The following is a 20,682-nucleotide window of genomic DNA, read 5'->3' as shown; positions in this document are numbered from 1 at the left end:
AGCCAATAGGAAGCTAGGTATGTTTATACTTTCCCTGGAATCCATCACATTCACAGTTGGGCTTTAACTACAGACATTCACCAGAAAGATGGGAGGGTGGAGATGGAGAGAGATGGAGGAGTCACAGTTGTGCTTTAACTACAGACATTCACCAGAAAGATGGGAGGGTGGAGATGGAGGAGTCACAGTTGTGCTTTAACTACAGACATTCACCAGAAAGATGGGAGGGTGGAGATGGAGGAGTCACAGTTGTGCTTTAACTACAGACATTCACCAGAAAGATGGGAGGGTGGAGATGGAGAGAGATGGAGGAGTTACATTGAGTAAAGAGATAATGAGATTGTCTAGTGTCAACATTCAGAATGTCAAAAAAAAGAAGAGAAAGAAAGAGAGGTATGGTATATAGGAGAGTTTGGGTAGCCCTACACTGGTAGCTGGCTGAAATATGATTATAGAGACCAAAAACTGTGAAAGGCTCCAACTATAGTAGAGGTTCCCAATTGATGGTTCTATGGTAGCATTCTCTTTCAGTGACTGAATGTGCAAAAAAAAGTAGTCCAATCAAATCCATCCAAGTGCACAGAAAAGGTTTTTACCTAAGGCTAAATATTTCAGCCCCAACTCTTAATTTTCCTTACCAAGTTACAGATTTAGTAGCATCTCTTATGGAAGCATGGCATTACCATGACATGTATGGCATGTAGCTAGCAAGCAGATAAGAAGTCAAGTGTCCTGACATTTGGTTTCCAAAATTCCGGTAACTTTCCCAAATTCCTAGGTTTTCCAGAAATCCTGGTTGGAGAATTACGGATTCCCTGCTTATGTCCTTCTGATTCCGGGAACCCTTGAACTTGAAAAACCTAAAGTTACCCTATGGTGTATGAATGCTGTGGTCAGACATTCAGCGTTTGGGGCCTTATTTGAATGAGTCTCTTTCTTTGATACAGAAGAACCTGACTGCAGTAGCCTGGTTGGACCAGACTGAACACTGCATTTACCATTGTCAACACTTCCGTGTTAAGTCTGGGTTAACCAGGCTGACTTTAGGGCCAGGTTATAGGTGGTACTCGCGTTGTAGTCTTTTAGGTTTGAACTGCAGACTGAAGAGCCATGTTCATTAGGGTACACTGTAGGAAGGTTTGCAACAGAAAAAAGGAAAATAAGACATAGAAGGATCTAACTTCACTCCTTTTCTGGCACTTTTCTTCCATATCATGCCTACTGAACATAACCCAGGCAACAGTACCTGATGTGTTATTGGCATGTGATGGGAGCCCTGTGGCACCACCTAGGGGAGGACTGCAATGTAGTCGGTCTCAAACACGCACATTGCCTGTCATGCTTGTTTCCCATTTCTCATTTTGTCTTTGTTACGTTGACATTTTTTGTATTTTGTTTTTTTAATTGATATTTCCTGCTGTAGCAACCAAACTGTTCTACTAATATATTGTATTGACAATGCACTGTACAAATTGTATTACAGAATGAAATACATAAAGAATTGTACTATTCCATTATCAGGGTCTCTTGTACTTTTCTTGTCTCGTAGGCTGCATCCTGATTTTCTACCCTTCTCCCAAAGTGTGCAAGTAGTATGCACTTTCACACGTGGATTTAACAATGGTGGAAACTCAATCCACACCAATCATATGCTTTTAAATCCAAAGAGGGCGGAGAATTGGATGACAAACTTTGTTTAGTTTTTTATAAACATTTTAAAGTAATGTCGATCATTAAAATTATGTTCTGCAAAATCCTTTCAATGTCCACCAGAGAGAGAATGTTCAGAGAAGAAACCATTTATCATGAGTCAGCTCAGAGTACAGGAGGTTGGTTGGCACCTTAATTGGGAAGGACGGGCTCATAGTAATGGCTGGAACGGAATTCATGGAATGGTATCAAACTCATGGAAAGCAAGTGTTTGATACCATTTCATTCACTTCATTCCAACCATTATTATGAGCTGTCCTCCACTCTGCAGCCTCCTGTATCAGCAAGGCTTTACTGTACAACCGTATTCAGTGGTGTGAAACAGAAAGAACAGGGCTGTCACAATTTCCTATTTTATTGCTGCGTCTAGACAGGCAGCAACAACAACAAAAATATAGTCACTAATTGGTCTTTTGACCAATCAGATTAGCTCTGAAAAAGATCTGATGTGGAAAGGGAGGTGCGGACAGCCCAGTACATCACTGGGGGGGTGTGAAAGATGGCCCGGAACATTGTTATACTCCAGCCACCTGAGCCATAGACTGTTCTCTCTGCTTCTGCACGGCAAGCAGTACCGGAGCATTAAGTCTGACACCAGCATCCTCCTGAAAAGCTTCTATCCCTAAGCCATAAGGCTGGTAAATAGTCCATGTAGCCATTTTGTTAGCTATCTGCATTGACCCTTCTATTTTGTTTATTTTTGCTCTGTCTCTATGCACACTCACTGCACACTCCAACACACACACTTCATTTGCTCACACACTCATACTGACTACACACACTCTCATAATCAACTACAGTGCATTTGGAAAATATTCAGACCCCTTCCCTTTTTCCACATTTTGTTACGTTACAGCCTTATTCTAAATTTGATTAAATACATTTTTTTCCTCGTTCTACACTCAATGACAAAATGAAAATACGTTTTTAGAAATTTTAGCAAATTTATAAAAAACAGAAATACCTTTTACATAAATATTCAGACCCTTTGCTATGAGACTCGAAATTGAGCTCTGGTGCATCCTGTTTCCATTGATCATCCTTGAGATGTTTCTACAACTTGGAGTCCACCTGTGGTAAATTCAATTGATTGGACATGGTTTGGAAAGGCACACCTGTCTATATAAGGTCCCACAGTTGACAGTGCATGTCAGAGCAAAAACCAAGCCGTGATGTCGAAGAAATTGTCTGTAGAGCTCCGAGACAGGATTGTGTTGAGGTGCAGACCTAGGGAAGGGTACCACAAAATTTGTGCAGCATTGAAGGTCCCCAAGAACACATTGGCCTCCATCATTCTTAAATGGAAGAAGTTTGGAACCACCAAGACTCTTCCTTGAGCTGGCCACCCGGCCAAACTGAGCAATGGGTGGAGGAGGGCCTTGGTCAGGGAGGTGACCAAGAACCCGATGGTCACTCTGACAGCGATCTAGAGTTCCTTTGTGGAGATGGGAGATCCTTCCAGAAGGACAACCATCTCTACAGCACTCCACCAATCAGGCCTTTATGGTTGAGTGGCCAGACGGAAGGCACATGACAGCCTGCTTGGAGTTTGCCAAAATGCACCTAAAGACTCTCAGACCATGAGAAACAAGATTCTCTGGTTTGATGAAACCAAGATTGAACTCTTTGGCCTGAATGCCAAGCGTCACGTCTGGAGGAAACCTGGCACCATCCCTACGGTGAAGCATGGTTGTTGCAGCATCATGCTGTGGGTATGTTTTTCAGAGGCAGGGACTGGGAGACTAGTCAGGATCGAGGCAAAGTACAGAGAGATCCTTGATTAAAACCTGCTCCAGAGCGCTCAGGACCTCAGACTGGAGCGAAGGTTCACCTTCCAACAGGACAACGACCCTAAGCAGACAGCCAAGACAATGCAGGAGTGGCTTCGGGACAAGTTTCTGAATGTCCTTAAGTGGCCCAGCCAGAGCCCGGACTTGAACCCAATCTAACATCTCTGGAGAGACCTGTAAATAGCTGTGCAGCAATGCTCCCCATACAACCTGACAGAGCTTGAGGATCTGCAGAGAAGAATGGGAGAAACTCCCCAAATATAGATGTGCCAAGTTTGTAGCATCATACCCAAGAGGACTCGATACTGCAATTGCTGCCAAAGGTGCTTCAACAAAGTACTGAGTAAAGGATCTGAATAGTTATGTAAATGTGACATTTAATACATTTTTTATCAGTTCCCTCTTCTGTTTGAGTGACATTTTGGTTTTCTTGCTTGGGAACATAACAAAATGGGGGCTCGTCCGGGATCTTGTTTCCCATGAGTATGGTAGTCTTTCTAGTCACTTACTCTGAAGCGCCCAGATATTTGAGTGTTCTAAATACACTTTGTGATAGTTTCTGTCACTAATATCAACCCTGAGGAGTTTGAGTCATTTTGAAAGTTGCATAATCGCACAGGCTTTTATGCAACTTTAAGTTGGGGGTGCTCCTGAGTGGCGCAGTGGTCTAAGGCACTGCATCGCAGTGCTAGCTGTGCCAGTAGAGATTCTGTGTTCAAGTCCAGAGCCTGTCGCAGCCGGCCGCGACCGGGAGACACATGGGGCGGTGCACAATTGGCCCAGTGTCGTCAGGGTTAGGGGAGGGCTTGGGCGGCAGGGATGTCTTTGTCCCATCGCTAGGTGTACGGTGTTTCCTCCAACACATTGGTGCGGCTGGGTTAAGTGGGTATTGTGTCAAGAAGCAGTGCAGCTTGGTTGAGTTGTGTTTCGGAGGACGCACGGCTCTCGACCTTCGCCTCTCCCGAGTCCTTACGGGAGTTGCAGCGATGAGACAAGACTAACTTTCAATTGGATACCACGAAATTGTGGATATTTTTTTTAATAAAACTTTCAGCTGGAAGCATTTGTGGAAAACCTTACATGGGAGATACTCAATAAATGTACAAAGGCAAATCTGCTCATCATTTCAAGGCATTATGACATCAAGGTGGTATCTGGTGATCCAAAAGCAGTAGTCAAAGAGTTGACCGGTACTGCTTTGCTGGAGGTGCAAATCCTTCCGGAGAGGAAGGTTGATGAAGGGTCCTACGGGTAGTAGGGTGAGTCCTGCAGACGTGCAATTGTGAGAGTTAGAACAAAAGGCAAAGTTGAAGCAACATAAATTACAGCTTGAGCACACTCCAGCCTTTTATTTGTTTGAATGGGACTGGTGTATCTCGTAAACAAGATTTGGAATCAGATGTGAATGAACCCTTTGTTTCAGATGGGTTGGTGTCTCTGCGGGGTAGCGATGCTGTTAAGCAGCTAGTGAAGATGCTGTTAAGCAGCCAGTGAAGATGCTGCGAGTCACTGGGGCAGCCCAGTCCTTCATTTTGTAGGGTGTTTTGCCTTTGTCTGACACTTCAACAACTGGTTACGGTGTGTTGGTACAAGACGTGGAGATGGGTTGCATGGAAGTTTCCTCTGGGGGAAGCTATGGCTTGTTGGATTAGTGTTGCTGCGCCGCTTTACCAACTGATTGCTCACACTCTTCGAGTTGCATGGGTATATGTTGATGTACCGATTTTAGAGGCTTGATTTAAACTTTGTCCGGTTTCTACATATAACCACAGTTGTCAATACAAAACTGAGTGACTCACACTCCATGCGTCCACACATGCACCTCCCTGATATCTTACACTTTCTCATGTTCTTAATTCTATTTGTGTGTTTTTGTTTTACTTGATTTAAAAATCTGTATATACAGTATATTAATAGTACTACCTATTTTGATTACTGAATTGTTGGTAAAGAGCAAGCAGGTAAGGCATTTCACTGTACTTGTGCACATGACAACTTGAGATCTGATGTGATTGGTCAAAAGACCAATTAGTGGAAAAAATATCAGAATTAGGGTGCATGTCTAAACACAGCCTATTTGACAGACAATCATATCTGTATATTATACATTTGTCTGAAAGTTCTGTTATGTTACATCCTATATTTACATTTGAGTCATTTTAAAACAAGCCCCACCCACCTTCCTCCTGAAGAGCTACTGGATACCAGCCAATGATTCAGCTAATCAAAATCCCAGTGAGAAGCTAATTACATTAATCAGTTCTGTTAGAGCAGGACTGCAGCAAAAGCTTGTATAGTCATAGTAGCTCTCCAGGAGAATGGCATATTGCCTCCACCTACCCAAGACTAAGATCTACAGGAGTGAGTAGGCCTGGGGGGGCTAAGGATAGATCTAGAATTCAGGATAGCCCGGTTGTTTCTGGACGAAGCCTCACTGCTGAGCCCAATGATTTCAGATCTGAAGGGTCTGGATATGTATAAGGAGTGTAGTAGTTGAACTTCCATCAAATTGTCTACACTTTACAGAAATGGAAATGTTGAAGAGTTAGGGAGCGAATTGGAACAGATGGGTAGTCTCTTGTATGGTTATACCATGCATGTTGGGAGATGCAGTCAGGTGATCAAGGGTTGCTGTTGGTGATGACTTGCTCAACTGTGTCAGAGGTCAGCAAAGGATCACTGCAGTCATGTGACAAGGGTGTTGCGATTTATCCCATTGGTCAGCAGTACCTCCTGTTCACATGTCAAAAGATAAGTATGATGACCTGGTAACCCTCTGGCAATTTTTTTCCTCTATCCCTCTCTCAACCCTTTTATCCTTCCTTTACATAATCTCTCTTATCTCACATGGTTTGCCAGTAAAGGTCTGAGAAATTCAGAACACTACCCAAATACAGCAACACAAAATTCCAACATCAACTCTTAGTTTGAACATCCATACTCTCTGTTCTACTATTGGTTCATAAACAATCTGCAAAGACAACACAATATTAATCAAAACCTTTAATCAAACTATGCAATCACATGAACTTCTTAAATAGAAACATTCTACAATCAAACCTTTGATGATTGATATATATTCACACACACAGTTGAAGTCGGAAGTTTACATACACTTAAGTTGGAGACATTAAAACTCGATTTTCAACCACTCCACAAATTTCTTGTTAACAAACTATAGCTTTGGCAAGTCAGTTAGGACATCTACTTTGTGCATGACATAAGTAATTTTTCCAACAATTGTTTACAGACAGATTATTTCACTGTATCACAATTCCAGTGGGTCAGAAAGTTTGCATACACTAAGTTGACTGTGCCTTTTAAACAGCTTGGAAAATTCCAGAAAATTGTGTCATGGCTATAGAAGCTTCTGATGGGCTAATTGACATAATTTGAGTCAATTGGAGGTGTACCTGTGGATGTATTTCAAGGCCTACCTTCAAACTCAGTGCCTCTTTGCTTGACATCTTGGGAAAAATCAAAAGAATTCAGCCAAGACCTCAGAAAAAAAATTGTAGACCACAAGTCTGGTTCATCCTTGGGAGCAATTTCCAAACGCCTGAAGGTACCACGTACATCTGTACAAACAATAGTACGCAAGTATAAACACCATGGGACCACGCAGCCGTAATACCGCTCAGGAAGGAGACGCGTTCTGTCTTGTAGAGATGAACATACCTTGGTGTGAAAAGTGCAAATCAATCCCAGAACAGCAGCAAAGGGCCTTGTGAAGATGCTGGAGAAAACGGGTACAAAAGTATCTATATCCATAGAAAAACAAGTCCTATATCGACAACCTGAAAGGCTGCTCAGCAAGGCTGAAGCCACTGCTCCAAAACTGCCATAAAAAAAGCCAGACTACGGGTTGCAACTGCACATGGGGACAAAGATCGTACTTTTTGGAGAAATGTCCTCTGGTCTGATGAAACAAAAATAGAACTGTTTGGCCATAATGACCATCGTTATGTTTGGAGGACAAAGGGTGGATGCTTGCAAGCTGAAGAACAAAATTCCCCCAACTTATCGTGGGAAGCTTGTAGAAGGCTACCCGAAACGTTTGACCCAAGTGAAACAATTTAAAGGCAATGCTACCAAATACTAATTGAGTGTATGTAAACATCTGACCCACTGGGAACATGATGATAGAAATAAATCACTCTACACCATTTTACATTCTTAAAATAAAGTGGTGATCCTAACTGACCTAAGACAGGGAATGTTTACCAGGATTAAATGTCAGGAATTGTGAAAAACCGAGTTTAAATGTATTTGGCTAAGGTGTATGGAAACTTCAACTGTAGATATATAAAAAAAAATCTAATGTATTTCAAGTTCCATTACCATATGTGTGGAAGACAATATACTGTAGTGTTAAATTAAAGTTAAGGCAACATTAACATATTGAGGCGATACACTTTTTTTCAAGTTCTTTCCTTGTACATTGACCAGGTATGAGTTGGGCCCAGAGTTTTACCCTAGTTATTGCCAAACTTTTCTAGCATAAGTCATTAAAAAAAAAATACAAAAAATTACGAGCTACTCATTTTTATCTAGCTTTCAAATAGGAACATTATTCTCCTCTCCCCTGAAACTCTTCCTCGGGTCCTTAGTGTACAAGAGAAAGTAGTGCAATGTCCTGTCAATATACCTGGTAAAAGAATGGTTAATAAACTACTAAGGGGTGGGGTCCTATAACAGATTTTTTCCCCCAAATTATGTTCAGTTTTATTTTTCCTGTTTTGAATTTCACTCGAAATTACAAATTGTTTTAGAGAAACAACGAAATTGGATGTTCTGAGTCCATGTCAATGCTTAAATCACATCAGAATACAATTCATTTTTGGTCTGGAAGGAAACTAACAAATTGATTTAAGTGTAATTCCCCTTTAATTGTGCATCTGGCCCTTTAACCTCTATGGGATCGGTGTCCCGATACCGGGACAGTTGTTGCTAACGTGCGCTAATGTGACTAGAATGACGTAAGTAACATCAAACTTTCATCACAGCTCTTGGTTTGATACATTAACCTCTGAAGGTAAATACTGTACTTACATTCAGTAATCTTGCTCTGGTTTGTCATCCTGAGAGAGAGATTAAATGTAGCATAGTTTTGTTTGATAAAATCAATTTCTATATTCAAATGTAGGAACTGGGTTCTAAAGTTTGAACCCCTGCTGTTTCTATACATTGAAAAGGAAATAACGATACCAGCAGACACTTAGCCCTGTATGGAATGAGTTTCACACCCCTGGTTGAAATGTTGACTTCTTCAAAATATCTCCTTTCCAATTGACATCAGCTCATTTTCCTTTACTTTCTTTTTGTGGATGCACCTTGGCACATTTGTCTAATTTGGAGAATCAAATGACCAAAATACATCAATCAAAAACAAGTCCAGGTGGAATTGAGCTCTCCTGAAGTGCTCTGCTAAATCCCACAGTCGAAACCACTTTCCTTAATCCTTTGTATGAATCCAAGGTTTAATGCGTGATGCTCAAAAGAGACAAGACAAACAGAAGAACAGATAAGCCAGTTCCTGAGAGAGAATGAAATGTAAGAATATCATATCAAAGTGTTCCCCATCTTGTAGATCCAGTTTGTTCTTCACTCATCTTATCTTGGTTGGACAGAGGTAAAAATATACAGCATATTTGACTCTGTCACTCTCTGAACTAGGGTTGGTCAGTACTCCATGTAGACGTTGTCCCCAACCACAGATCTAGGATCAGTTTACCATCACCTAATACACACATTAATGATTAGCGGGGGAAGGGAAAAACTGATCCAAGATCAGCATCTAGGGGCAACAAAGTCATCCTAGTCCTCTGTGTGTCCGTCAGTGGAGGATGCGGTGGAGGTACCTCTCCGGGTCGCTCTCCCCTCCTTTCTTCAGTAAAGCTCCTGGTCTGGCTGGTCTCTCAGAGGCCCCTGCAGGCCCTTGGCCCTCAGTTAAGTCCTCTCTGACTCCTGTAGCGCCTCTGGGTCCCTTAGGAGTCAGTGGCTGTGTGTCTGGGCAGCTGTGTTTTGCTCTTGCCTCCGTCTTGCTGTCTGATGACTGCTCTTTGCTCTGCTGGCTACTCTCTGAACTCTTACCAATCCTGTAGAAACAAGCCAACTTTGTCAATTTTTTTTAAAAGCCACAAAGTTCAGGGTGTTATTGTGCTCTGTGAGGACTTGTAAAAACTTGAATGTTATGAAGGATTCAAATCAGACATTTTAATCTCTTTATTGTGTGTGTGTGTGTGACATTTTAATCTATTGATTGTGATTGCATGGTGTGTGTGCGTGCGATTGTGTGTGTGGTGTATGTAAATGAGTGTGGAGAATGGGAAGGCATTGAGAGCATTCGGTGTGTGTGTCAGTCACCCACCTCAGCTCAGATGATGAACGCCCATAATCAGCATGGTCCTAGTGTCTCTCCCCTCAACTTTCCAGTGTGTGTAAATATTCATGATTATTATATATTTATATCAAATTATTATTTTTGTAAATCATAACGGCATATTACATAATGCCAACCCACCTCAGATGATTAAACGCCTGGAGCCAGCGCGAACCCAGTGTGCCTCGCCCCTCCACCCTGAGTTCTCTCCGTCGGCCCCTCGCTCTCAGTCCTATCAGGGCCTGGGCCAGCTCAGCCTCGTCCCCGTGGCCCCACACCAGCTCGGCCCTCTGCTCTGCATCCTGGTCCCCAGCTGCCGTGAACAGCCTCTGCAGCTGACGCAGGTTCACCTTGGGGGGGTTACACTAACGACCTTTATACAGCCAGCAGATTGAGTGATTCCAATCGTTGTTCCTTACCCTAACCCCATTAATCCAAACCCTTGACATTTGTTAATCACTATGCCTAACCTATACCTCTGAATCTGCTGACTGAATATTCACTTCCTAAATAATTCCAAACTCACCCCGCCAAAGATGTTCCCTGAGCCAGCCTTCCTACTCCTCCGCTCAGCGAGACGCCACAGTGTGGAGGGCCCTGCCACTGTGGAGGAGAGAGACGGAGAGGCTGCCTCTGCATCCATCCTCCCCAAGCGAGAGGCTGCAAGAGCGGTAGGCGATGCCGCGAGATGGGCCTTCCATTTGAGGATAGGAAAGGTTAGGGTTAAACGCTAGAACCCTGTGTGAGGGCACACTGTAGGATTCAAGGCAAGCTCCTGCCAGTCTCTACCGTTCCTTGATTATTTAATCCTGCTTGAAGGAGCAGAGAGAGGAACTTAATCTGTCCTGCATGAAAGCCCATTACACTGCAGATGGTAAGAGTCAATCTAGCTATACAGTAACTCTGGTAAGAACCAGTCCACCTAGTAACTAAGTCTGCTTGGTCACATGAGGAACTGTAATGGTATTAGCAGAGTAGTTACCTGGCTGTGTCACTAGATCAACTGTACTGGAGGAAATAAGGGCTCTGCTCCAACAGTCACACTAGAATTCCACTTGGAATGCATACACAATACATTGCCCAATATTAAGTTCTCTCACTCAGAAAGCCACTAAAATATTATGCACCAAAGATGACTCACATCAATAATGTACTTGAAATGCCTTCAACTTAAATAATTGAGATAATGAATGTAGCAAATGCACATAGGCCATGCACATCATTCAATCCTATGTGCATCACAGCAGCTGGGTGGACGCTAGCCCCTTAAAATCCGAGTGAAATACTTACAGCATTCCTGAACAGTCCCATTACAAGGCAGAATGTTGAACAAACTTAATTTCAATTTATGTAAAGTTCTCAAACGATTTTGCCACTTTGTTGGAGGTAATCTGAGACAAAATATGCACAGGGAAGCTTTATCAACCCGACCTTTTAACACATGACAAACACTTGCACAATATGGGCGAGCCTAACCAAACCAGACAGAATGTTGTCCCACTCAATCAGCTGGCAAATTTCACAAACACTTCCAGTTGATTATTAGGGAACATGCGTCAGTCCACTACAATGTGTTAGGAGATTGAAAAAAAAAAAAAAAAGGGACTGAACCTACTGGCGCTGCAAAGAGTCGGGTAAACAACACTTATCTGCACCTCCTACCATCAAAAGGACAAACAACCTGTAAAGTTAGTGTACATATAATTATATTGAACATTCTGGCTTGTATAGTCTTTTTTTAGGCAGACGTCTTTCAGATTGAATATCCATGGGGTAAACCTTAAATGAACAAAAAAAGCAAATACAAAAACAGAAATATACAAACAAGAGTACATAAACCTAAGACTGGGGGTATTACATGTCGAGATAACTGACACATTTCAAATGTATGGGGTTATCGTTTGTTACCACGTTTACCCCATTGAACTGTCTGTTTAGGCAAAGCAGACGCACGCACGTTTCGTTGGCATGAAGATGTGACATTCAAAGCAAATTAACCTATCCGGTGATGCAAAAAGATCTGACAAGAACTATTTTTATTTTAGTAGTCTACGTCAAAATAAACATATTTGGACTAATTTTCTGTAAAGGCACAAGGACAAAGCTACGGTGCATTTCAGATCCAAACAAATTACTTAGAATATTAGTACTCTACACAATATAGGTCAAGTATCATGCATGAAAGCCGAATAAAAGACTATCCTAAACATGTTCTTACCCGGCGGCCAAGATGATAGCGACTTTCGTTCTTATGCTTTTCCCAAGAGCAATTTCTCTAAACCGTGCTATGCTACGGTTTATTTTGTCAATATGGCTAATAAAATACCTTTGACTTATATTTAGCTCTGTCCACTCGTCGTTGATGTTGAGTAGTAGTTTGGGGTCTATACACCAATGAGAGCGGATATGGTAATTAATCCCACTTTATAGGGCCACTGGAAAGTTTTCTCGAGCAATCAGAAGGTTTGTAGGCGGGGCGAGGTGTGAAGCCCCGCCCCTTGGCCGCGTAGTTAATCCATTGACGTCAATGCTCCTGGCACGAGGCTGTGTGAAACACTGAGGTATCGGTTATGAGACGATGCATGATTATAGGAGCGACAAAAAGTCTCTCCCAGACTGTGTGTGTGTGTGTGTGTGTGTGTGTGTGTGTGTGTGTGTGTGTGTGTGTGTGCGTGTGCGCGTGCGTGCGCTGGTGCTGGCATGTATACAACATCTCCATGTGCACACTAACTTCACAAGTCACAGGGGGTTGCAAGAGTTGAATCTACTCATGACATGAAGGTATAACTGTGCATCATCTAGATGGGACTTGACATCATGCTAACAATAAAGGCTAGGTTTACACAGGCAGCCCAAGTCTGATATTTTTTCCACTAATTCGTCTTTTTCAGAGCTGATCTTATTGGTAACAAGACCCACGTGAACCCATCACTAGGTTGCCATTATGTGTGTTTCGCCCTGAAGTCAATGCACTCAGTCACTGATGGTAGACTATTGATCACTGCATGGCTTTTAGCTTCCATGCCCCCCAGCCATTGACCTGACCTGATCATATATCATATCTACAATGATCAGACTGGACCGGATGGAAAGTCACATGTTCCATAATTTCTTTGAAGACTAGTGTAATGTATAATAGGCTAACTGTGCGTGTGTGTGGAGATCATTTTAGAAGGATGCGTTTCCTCTATAGGAAGTAATCTACTGCTGGAGTTGATTTGAGAACCAGCCAGGGGCCTTTATAAACCGTAAGTATGTACAAAATATACCCCAAATGTGCGTGCGCCAGTTTTCACACAAAAGTTTTCACCTCCCCGCAAACTATAGACCAGGCGTACACACATCTGCTAGTGGTTGAACTATTGTATTGCAAGCTGGCAAGTATTTTTTTGTGTGAAAATGGGGGATATGATGAAAGCATATTCCTAAAAAACTAAAAACAGGAAAACATATTAACAAGAATTCAGCCATTTGCCATTAGTGAGAATAGCGTTTTATTTTTAGAATCTAAAATGTATTAGACAGAAATCTTTTTTCTATGTATTTTATTTTCATAACAATTGCAGAATAAATGTTCCAAAGGAGCCATACAACAAATGATCATGCTCATATCTCATTCATTTGGACCTAGTAGCCTAGTAAATAGATAGGCTATATGTATTTCAAGTTTTTTTTAAATCATAGGCAGTGCGGTTTATAATACCGGTATTCAGTCGAATTTAACAATATTTTACATTGAAGTAGGCTTTAGTAAGCTACTGTAAGTACTGCAATTGCATTTTTTTCCCGTCTGCCTTAGACAATTATTTCAGAATTCGCAGGCAGTCCACCTTATTTAGATTGGTGGAAAAGTTGATGCAAAACATTGTTGAATTCACTGCTGACAGGTCCATATTGTACCATTGTTTTCTCTTTCAGAAACTGACAGTCCTTTTCCAGATAAATAATAAATTACTACTAAAGATTAAAACATCCTGACAACCAAGGTTATTATTGTTTATTTCTATTAGTTTTTCGATTTTTATTTGGAATTGAGTTTAGTTTCAGTTCATTTTCAGACTTGATTTACTAGTTCCCTTTTAGTTTCAGGTTGATAAAAACATTTGTATCTCGTTTTATATAATTTAGTTTCAGTTTTAGTTTTAGGGACAGAAAGTAGCCTTTCCATGGGAGGCAAGGAGTCATTTGTGTTGTAGGCCAATAGTTTGTTTTTTGCGGATGTCACTTGTTATCACTGGGGGGCAGTAATACATAAGGTGATGGGCATGGACCATAGACTTGGATAGACATAACATCTCTGTATCAGTGGAGCCTCCTCAGAGGAGGAAGGGGAGAATTATCCTCCTCAGTGAATTTCACAAAAAATCTAATATTGTAACATTAAAGAAGTTATCCTTTGTAGATAAAACTATACTAAATATATTAATGTCAACAAATAATTGATTAAAACACACTGTTTTGCAATGAAGGTAGCCTCAACAGCACTCTGTAGGGTAGCACCATGGTGTAGCCTGAGGACAGCTAGTTTCCATCCTCCTATGGGTATATTGACTTCAATACAAAAACTAGGAGGATCATGGTTCTCACCCCCTTCCATAGACTTCTCCAGTAATTATTACAACTTCCGGAAGACATCCTCCAACCTATCAGAGCTCTTACAGCATGTTATGCACCCAATCAAAGGATCAGAGAATTAATCTAGTACTAAAAGCATAAGCTACAGCTAGATAACACTGTAGTGCATAACATGTGGTGAGTAGTTGACTCAAAGAGAGAGAAAGCCAATAGTTTAACAATTTTGAACAAATGCATTTCTTTAAAAATGAAGGAGAAGCGAGAGAGAGAGAGAGAGAGAGAGCTAGCTATATATTGTTTTATTTCTTTCACTTTCACTTAGCTAGTGAATGTAACTAGTTTAGCTTACTCACACACCTGGTTCAAACAGAGAGGGATGCTACTGTATGTTAGCTAGCTGGCTATGCCTATCCAACACTGGAACTCTTCCAAGTCAAGGTAAGCTTTTGGTTTTATACATTTATTGCCACTGAGGCCCACCGGTGTAACTGCTAAACTGTAGAGGGTTTACTAACCCAAACAATTCGAGCTTCTACTTTTAAAAATCCACCTTTCCAGAAACAAGTCTCTCACCGTTGACGCTTGCTATAGACCACCCTCTGCCCCCAGCTGTGCCTTGGACACCATATGTGAAATGATTGCCCCCCATCTATCTTCAGAGCTAGTGCTGCTAGGTGACCTAAACTGGGACATGCTTAACACCCAGGCCATCCTACAATCTAAGCTTGATGCCCTCAATCTCTCACAAATTATCAAGGAACCCACCAGGTACAACCCCAAATCCGTAAACACGGGCACCCTCATAGATATCACCCTAACCAACTTGCCCTCCAAATATACCTCTGCTGTTTTCAACCAAGATCTCAGCAATCACTGCCTCATTGCCTGCATCCATAACGGGTCTGCGGTCAAACAAACACCCCTCATCACTATCAAACGCTCCCTAAAACACTTCAGCGAGCAGGCCTTCCTAATCGACCTGGCCTGGGTATCCTGGAAGGATATTGACCTCATCCCGTCAGTAGAGGATGCCTGGTCATTCTTTAAAAGTGCCTTCCTCACCATCTTAAATAAGCATGCCCCTTTCAAAAACATTTGAACCAGGAACAGATATAGCCCTTGGTTCTCTCCAGATCTGACTGCCCTTGACCAGCACAAAAACATCCTGTGGCGTTCTGCATTAGCATCGAATAGCCCCCGTGATATGCAACATTTCAGGGAAGTCAGGAACAAATATACACAGGCAGTTAGGAAAGCTAAAGCTAGCTTTTTCAAGCAGAAATTTGCATCCTGTAGCACAAACTCAAAAAAGTTCTGGGACACTGTAAAGTCCATGGAGAATAAGAGCACCTCCTCCCAGCTGCCCACTGCACTGAGGCTAGGAAACACTGTCACCACCGATTAATCCACTATAATTGAGAATTTCAATAAGCATTTTTCTACGGCTGGCCATGCTTTCCACCTGGCTACCCCTACCCCGGTCAACAGCCCTGCACTCCCCACAGCAACTCGCCCAAGCCTCCCCATTTCTCCTTCACCTAAATCCAGATAGCTGATGTTCTTAAAGAACTGCAAAACCTGGACTCCTACAAATCAGCCGGGCTAGACAATCTGGACACTCTCTTTTTAAAATTATCTGCCGAAATTGTTGCAACCCCTATTACTAGCCTGTTCAACCTCTCTTTCGTATCGTCTGAGATTCCCAACGATTGGAAAGCTACCGCGGTCATCCCCTCTTCAAAGGGGGAGACACTGTAGACCCAAATCGCAACAGACCTATATCTATCCTTACCTGCCTTTCTAAGGTCTTCAAAAACAGATTACCGATCATTTCGAATCCCACCGTACCTTCTCCGCTATGCAATCTGGTTTCCGAGCTGTCATATGGGTGCACCTCAGCCACGCTCAAGGTCCTAAACGATATCATAAACGCCATCGATAAGAGACATTACTGTGCAGCCATATTCATCGACCTGGCCAAGGCTTTCGACTCTGTCAATCACCACATTCTTATTGGCAGACTCAACAGCCTTGGTTTCTCAAATGATTGCCTCACCTAGTTCACCAACTACTTCTCTGATAGAGTTCAGTGTGTCAAATCGGAGGGCCTGTTGTCCGGACCTCTTGCAGTCTCTATGGGGGTGCCACAGGGTTCAATTCTCGGGCCAACTGTCTTCTCTGTATACATCAATGATGTCGCTCTCACTGCTGGTGATTCTCTGATCCACCTCTACGCAGACGACACCATTCTGTATACTTCTGGCCCTTCCTTGGACACTGTGTTAACTAACCTCCAGACGAGCTTCAATGCCATACAACTCTCCTTCCGTGGCCTTCAACTGCTCTTAAATGCAAGTAAAACTAAGTGCATGCTCTTCAACCGATCACTGCCCGCACCTGCCCGCCCGTCCTGCATCACTACTCTGGACGGTTCTGACTTAGAATATGTGAACAACTACAAATACCTAGGTGTCTAGCTAGACTGTAAACTCTCCTTCCAGACTCACATTAAGCATCTCCAATCCAAAATGAAATCTAGAATCGGCTTCCTATTTCGTAAAACAAGCCATCCTTCACTCATGCTGCCAAACATACCCTCGTAAAACGAACCATCCTACCGATCCTCGACTTCGGCGATGCCATCTACAAAATAGCCTCCAACACTCTACTCAACAAATTGGATGCAGTCTATCACAGTGCCATCCGTTTTGTCACCAAAGCCCCATATATTACCCACCACTGCGATCTGTATGCTCTCGTTGGCTGGCCATTGCTTTATACTCGTCGCCAAACCCACTGGCTCCAGGTCATCTACAAGTCTTTGCTAGGTAAAGCCCCGCCTTATCTCAGCTCACTGGTCACCATAGCAGCACCCACCCGTAGCACGCGCTCCAGCAGGTATATCTCACTGGTCACCCCCAAAGCCAATTCCTCCTTTGGCCGCCTTTCCTTCCAGTTCTCTGCTGCCAATGACTGGAATAAACTGCAAAAATCATTGAAGCTGGAGTCTTATATCTCCCTCACTAGCTTTAAGCACCAGCTGTCAGAGCAGCTCACAGGTCACTACACCTGTACATAGCCCATCTGTAAACAGCCCATCCAACTACCTCATCCCCATACTGTATTTATTTATTTATCTTGCTCCTTTGAGCCCCAGTATCTCTACTTGCACATTAATCTTCTGCACATCTACCATTCCAGTGTCTAATTGCTATACTGTAATTAGTTCACCACCATGGCCTATTTATTGCCTTACCTCACTTATCTTACCTCATTTGCACTCTCTGTATATAGATTTTTCTTTTTTCTACAGAATTATTGACTGTATGTTTGTTTATTCCATGTGTAACTCTGTGTTGTCGTATGTGTCGAACTGCTGTGCTTTATCTTGGCCAGGTCACAGTTGTAAATGAGAACTTGTTCTCAACTAGCCCACCTGGTTAAATAAAGGTGAAATAAAAAAAATAGAAACGCATTAGTTCCAGTAGCTATGTTGACCATGACGTTACCTAATATGGTGACAACGATGTAGGCTGTATGTAGCAGGTAGAATATGAAGGGTTGGCTTGGAAAGTGTTTTTAGCCTGGTCACAGACAGCTGTTGTGTTGTTCACTGAAGTCCACAAGCAAAGGGAAAAGCATCATGCAGTAGTGTAAGCGGTGCGCAACTGACTGCAGGGAAGTCAGGAGCAGGAGAGCAGAAATGGATAACAGCCGGAGAACTTTAATGATGCAAAAACAAACGGCACCCAGAACAGCAAAATACGGGTTGAAACAACCCGTCGCCAACCAGTCAGAAATGTACAAAACACTTACAACAAATAATTCCACACACAGACATGGGGGGGAACAGAGGGTTATATACACGACAAGTAATGAGGGAATGTAAACCAGGTGTGTGGGAAAACAAGACAAAACAAATGGAAAATGAAAGGTGGATCGGCGATGGCTAGAAGACCGGTGACGTCGACCGCCGAACGCCGCCCGAACAAGGAGAGGAACCGACTTCGGCGGAAGTCGTGACAAGTAGCCTAAACCTATCAATGTTACATTGAGCTGGGTGAATGAAATATGAATGACAGTCATCCAGTATGCTGTAATAGGAATAAGACCATGGTCATTAAAAAAATAATCGTCCTCCCTCATCTTAAACTGCACCAATTGCCACTGATATATATCTGTGTCATGATGGCATCTGTGAGAGCATGGGCATCACCATTGAGGCCATCTCCATCTTAAAATAGTACATTTTCTTCTTCACAAGTAAAATTTGTGACCCGGCTGTCACAACTCCAACCGGGTCTTCAGGTAATGCCAACCGGGTCATCAGGATGGATCAGCCAATGAAGTTGGAAGTCCTGCCTAGTTGACTCAATCAAGATGGCGAAAGTCCTTAATGGCGCTGCCCATGTTAACACAGCCCATGTTAAAACAGGCTTTTGGCCACTAGAGGACTCCATACAACTCGATGGCCAGGACATAGGTTTGATTAGGTTTAAATTATAAATCAATCCTAACGTGACTTGAATTTAAAGGATATGCGCCTAAACTGGTGCAAGAAATATGGCGGAAGGAAACTCTCTTCCCATGTTTACACCAATCCAATGTTTTTTTAACTTTAGTAGTAGATGTAAGAAGAATCACGTCCTTTTACCTTTATCTGACAGAAAGAGAGAGGAAAAAACAACTCATTAAGTCATGGCACATTTGACATGTTATGTTTATGTAATATTTAACATTATTATTGACTAACCCCTTCAAATAGTGTTAATAACAACAGCTGCATAAAAACAAACTGTTTCAGAGAGGTGGTCATTGGGTTTCTCAAGCCTGATGACAATTGTCCACAGACAGAGAATATTCTCTCCACAAACACATGGGATGCAGGGGCAGAAACTAGATTCAGTGCCACAGTGCACGCACAGCTTTGGATAAACAGCTATCCTTGCTTCCCAGAACTGGAGAGGTGACTCTGTAAACATGCCCCCCTTTACCTCTTCCAGGGATTTCCGCAGCTTACAAGGGGGCACTTAATGCCCAGCCAGGTCGACCCCTGGCTGGACCTTGACCTCAGACACAATCTTTGTTTCGAGGAGGCTATATTTCTGAAGCACTGTATGTAGTCGAGTTGCTTGCTGGGTTCACCGTGCTGACATCTCCCTGCTGCTCTCTGTTGAGCAAAGTGATAGAGACTCACTTGGGTCCATCAGGCAAGCTACTGCAGGGGTTGGATCGAAGTTGGCTGCCAGAGGATTCAGTATGCATGCGAAGCACAGTAAGTTCAGGAGGACCTGTGCCAACTGTTTTGCAATAATAGTGTCTGAAAGTGTGCCTCAAGGTTGAGAGGGCACATCAGACAGTTACTGGCGTTTGAAGTTGGTCGGTGTGGATTGCGAACGGCTCCAGCAACTTCACAAGCTGTTCTAGCTTGAACCAGTCACGTTCTGTGCTCGCGCTCAAATTTCTTCCCTGTTAGCTCGTGATAGCTAGTTATGGTGATGAACAAGTTAGGCCTATTTGAAACATCAGCGTCTATTGGCAGCATTTACCTGTCAGATTCAGAAGCTCGAAAACCCAATTAGAAGAAAAGCTTGAAAACCCCATTTAATTGTTGCTCAAAGCTTAGAAGAAAACCATTACAACTGAACATAGTTTATCATGGTTTTTATTTGATTTTAGTCAGTTTTGGAGTCAAAGCTAATAGTTTCATATCTATTTTTTTTACTGAATTGTTCTTCCAATTTTAGTTTTTCTTTTTGGTTTCAGTTTTCATTTACTATAATAACCTTACTGCCAACACAGTAAAGAGACTGGTAGCTTATGTAAAATATTTGACAGTATTGGTAGGCTACAGTATTGCTGTGCGATAGGAGCCCAACATCATTGCCTATACCAAGGCAGGATGTAGAAACCCAATAATCTATTGATAAACTAAAAATGTGTCTTTTGCATCTCGTGGACTAATGCCAATAGTTACAAATTATACAGCAAATAAAGGGCGTTATTGTCACCATAAAAGGTGAATGGAGGACATTTTCCACATTTATTGCTTGTTCCCACGAGCACAATTTTATTTATAACGGGAAACATGTGTATGTATGGCCCGAGGCATCATGCCCATAGCACGTCCCCCCTGAGATTTCTCCTGTTAAAACTTTTTATTATTTAATAAAATGTATTTTTTTCCCTCTGTAATACCACTAGCCGCTTAGCAATTTTATAAAA

General features: G+C 42.4%; 2 protein-coding genes across 7 annotated transcripts in view; one reads left to right on the top strand and one right to left on the bottom strand.

The window, feature by feature from the left end:
- LOC106612942 (phosphatidylinositol 4-kinase type 2-alpha) overlaps positions 1 to 1,517 on the top strand; it is a 23,912-nt gene extending 22,395 nt beyond the window's left edge. For both annotated transcript variants that reach the window (XM_014214666.2, XM_014214655.2), the window contains exon 9: positions 1 to 1,517. This exon is cut by the window's left edge and continues 531 nt beyond it. The gene's annotated coding sequence lies outside the window, so the exon portion shown is untranslated.
- A 6,483-nt stretch (positions 1,518 to 8,000) lies between these two features.
- On the bottom strand, positions 8,001 to 12,263 carry LOC106612956 (arginine vasopressin-induced protein 1). 5 transcript variants are annotated; one of them, XR_006770753.1, is made up of 4 exons: positions 12,101 to 12,263; positions 10,409 to 10,576; positions 10,024 to 10,255; positions 8,001 to 9,598 (listed from the first exon to the last, which is right to left on the bottom strand). XR_006770753.1 is itself a non-coding variant. In XM_014214716.2 (4 exons), exons 2-4 carry the CDS (start codon positions 10,523 to 10,525, stop codon positions 9,337 to 9,339), a joined length of 603 nt encoding a protein of 200 aa, XP_014070191.2. In that variant the 5' UTR covers positions 10,526 to 10,576; positions 12,101 to 12,263; the 3' UTR covers positions 8,001 to 9,336. The 5 variants fall into 5 exon arrangements, 4 of the variants coding, with proteins under 4 accessions (XP_014070191.2, XP_045578556.1, XP_014070171.2 ...); XM_014214716.2 differs by having other exon boundaries at positions 10,024 to 10,247; XM_045722600.1 differs by having other exon boundaries at positions 10,024 to 10,232.
- Between the last annotated feature and the right edge of the window lie 8,419 nt (positions 12,264 to 20,682).

The sequence above is a fragment of the Salmo salar genome, chromosome ssa01 (assembly GCF_905237065.1).
Source record: "Salmo salar chromosome ssa01, Ssal_v3.1, whole genome shotgun sequence".
Lineage (NCBI taxonomy): Eukaryota > Metazoa > Chordata > Actinopteri > Salmoniformes > Salmonidae > Salmo > Salmo salar.
The sequence above is the reverse complement of the archived record's forward strand: the minus strand, read 5'-3'. Positions and strand labels throughout refer to the sequence as shown.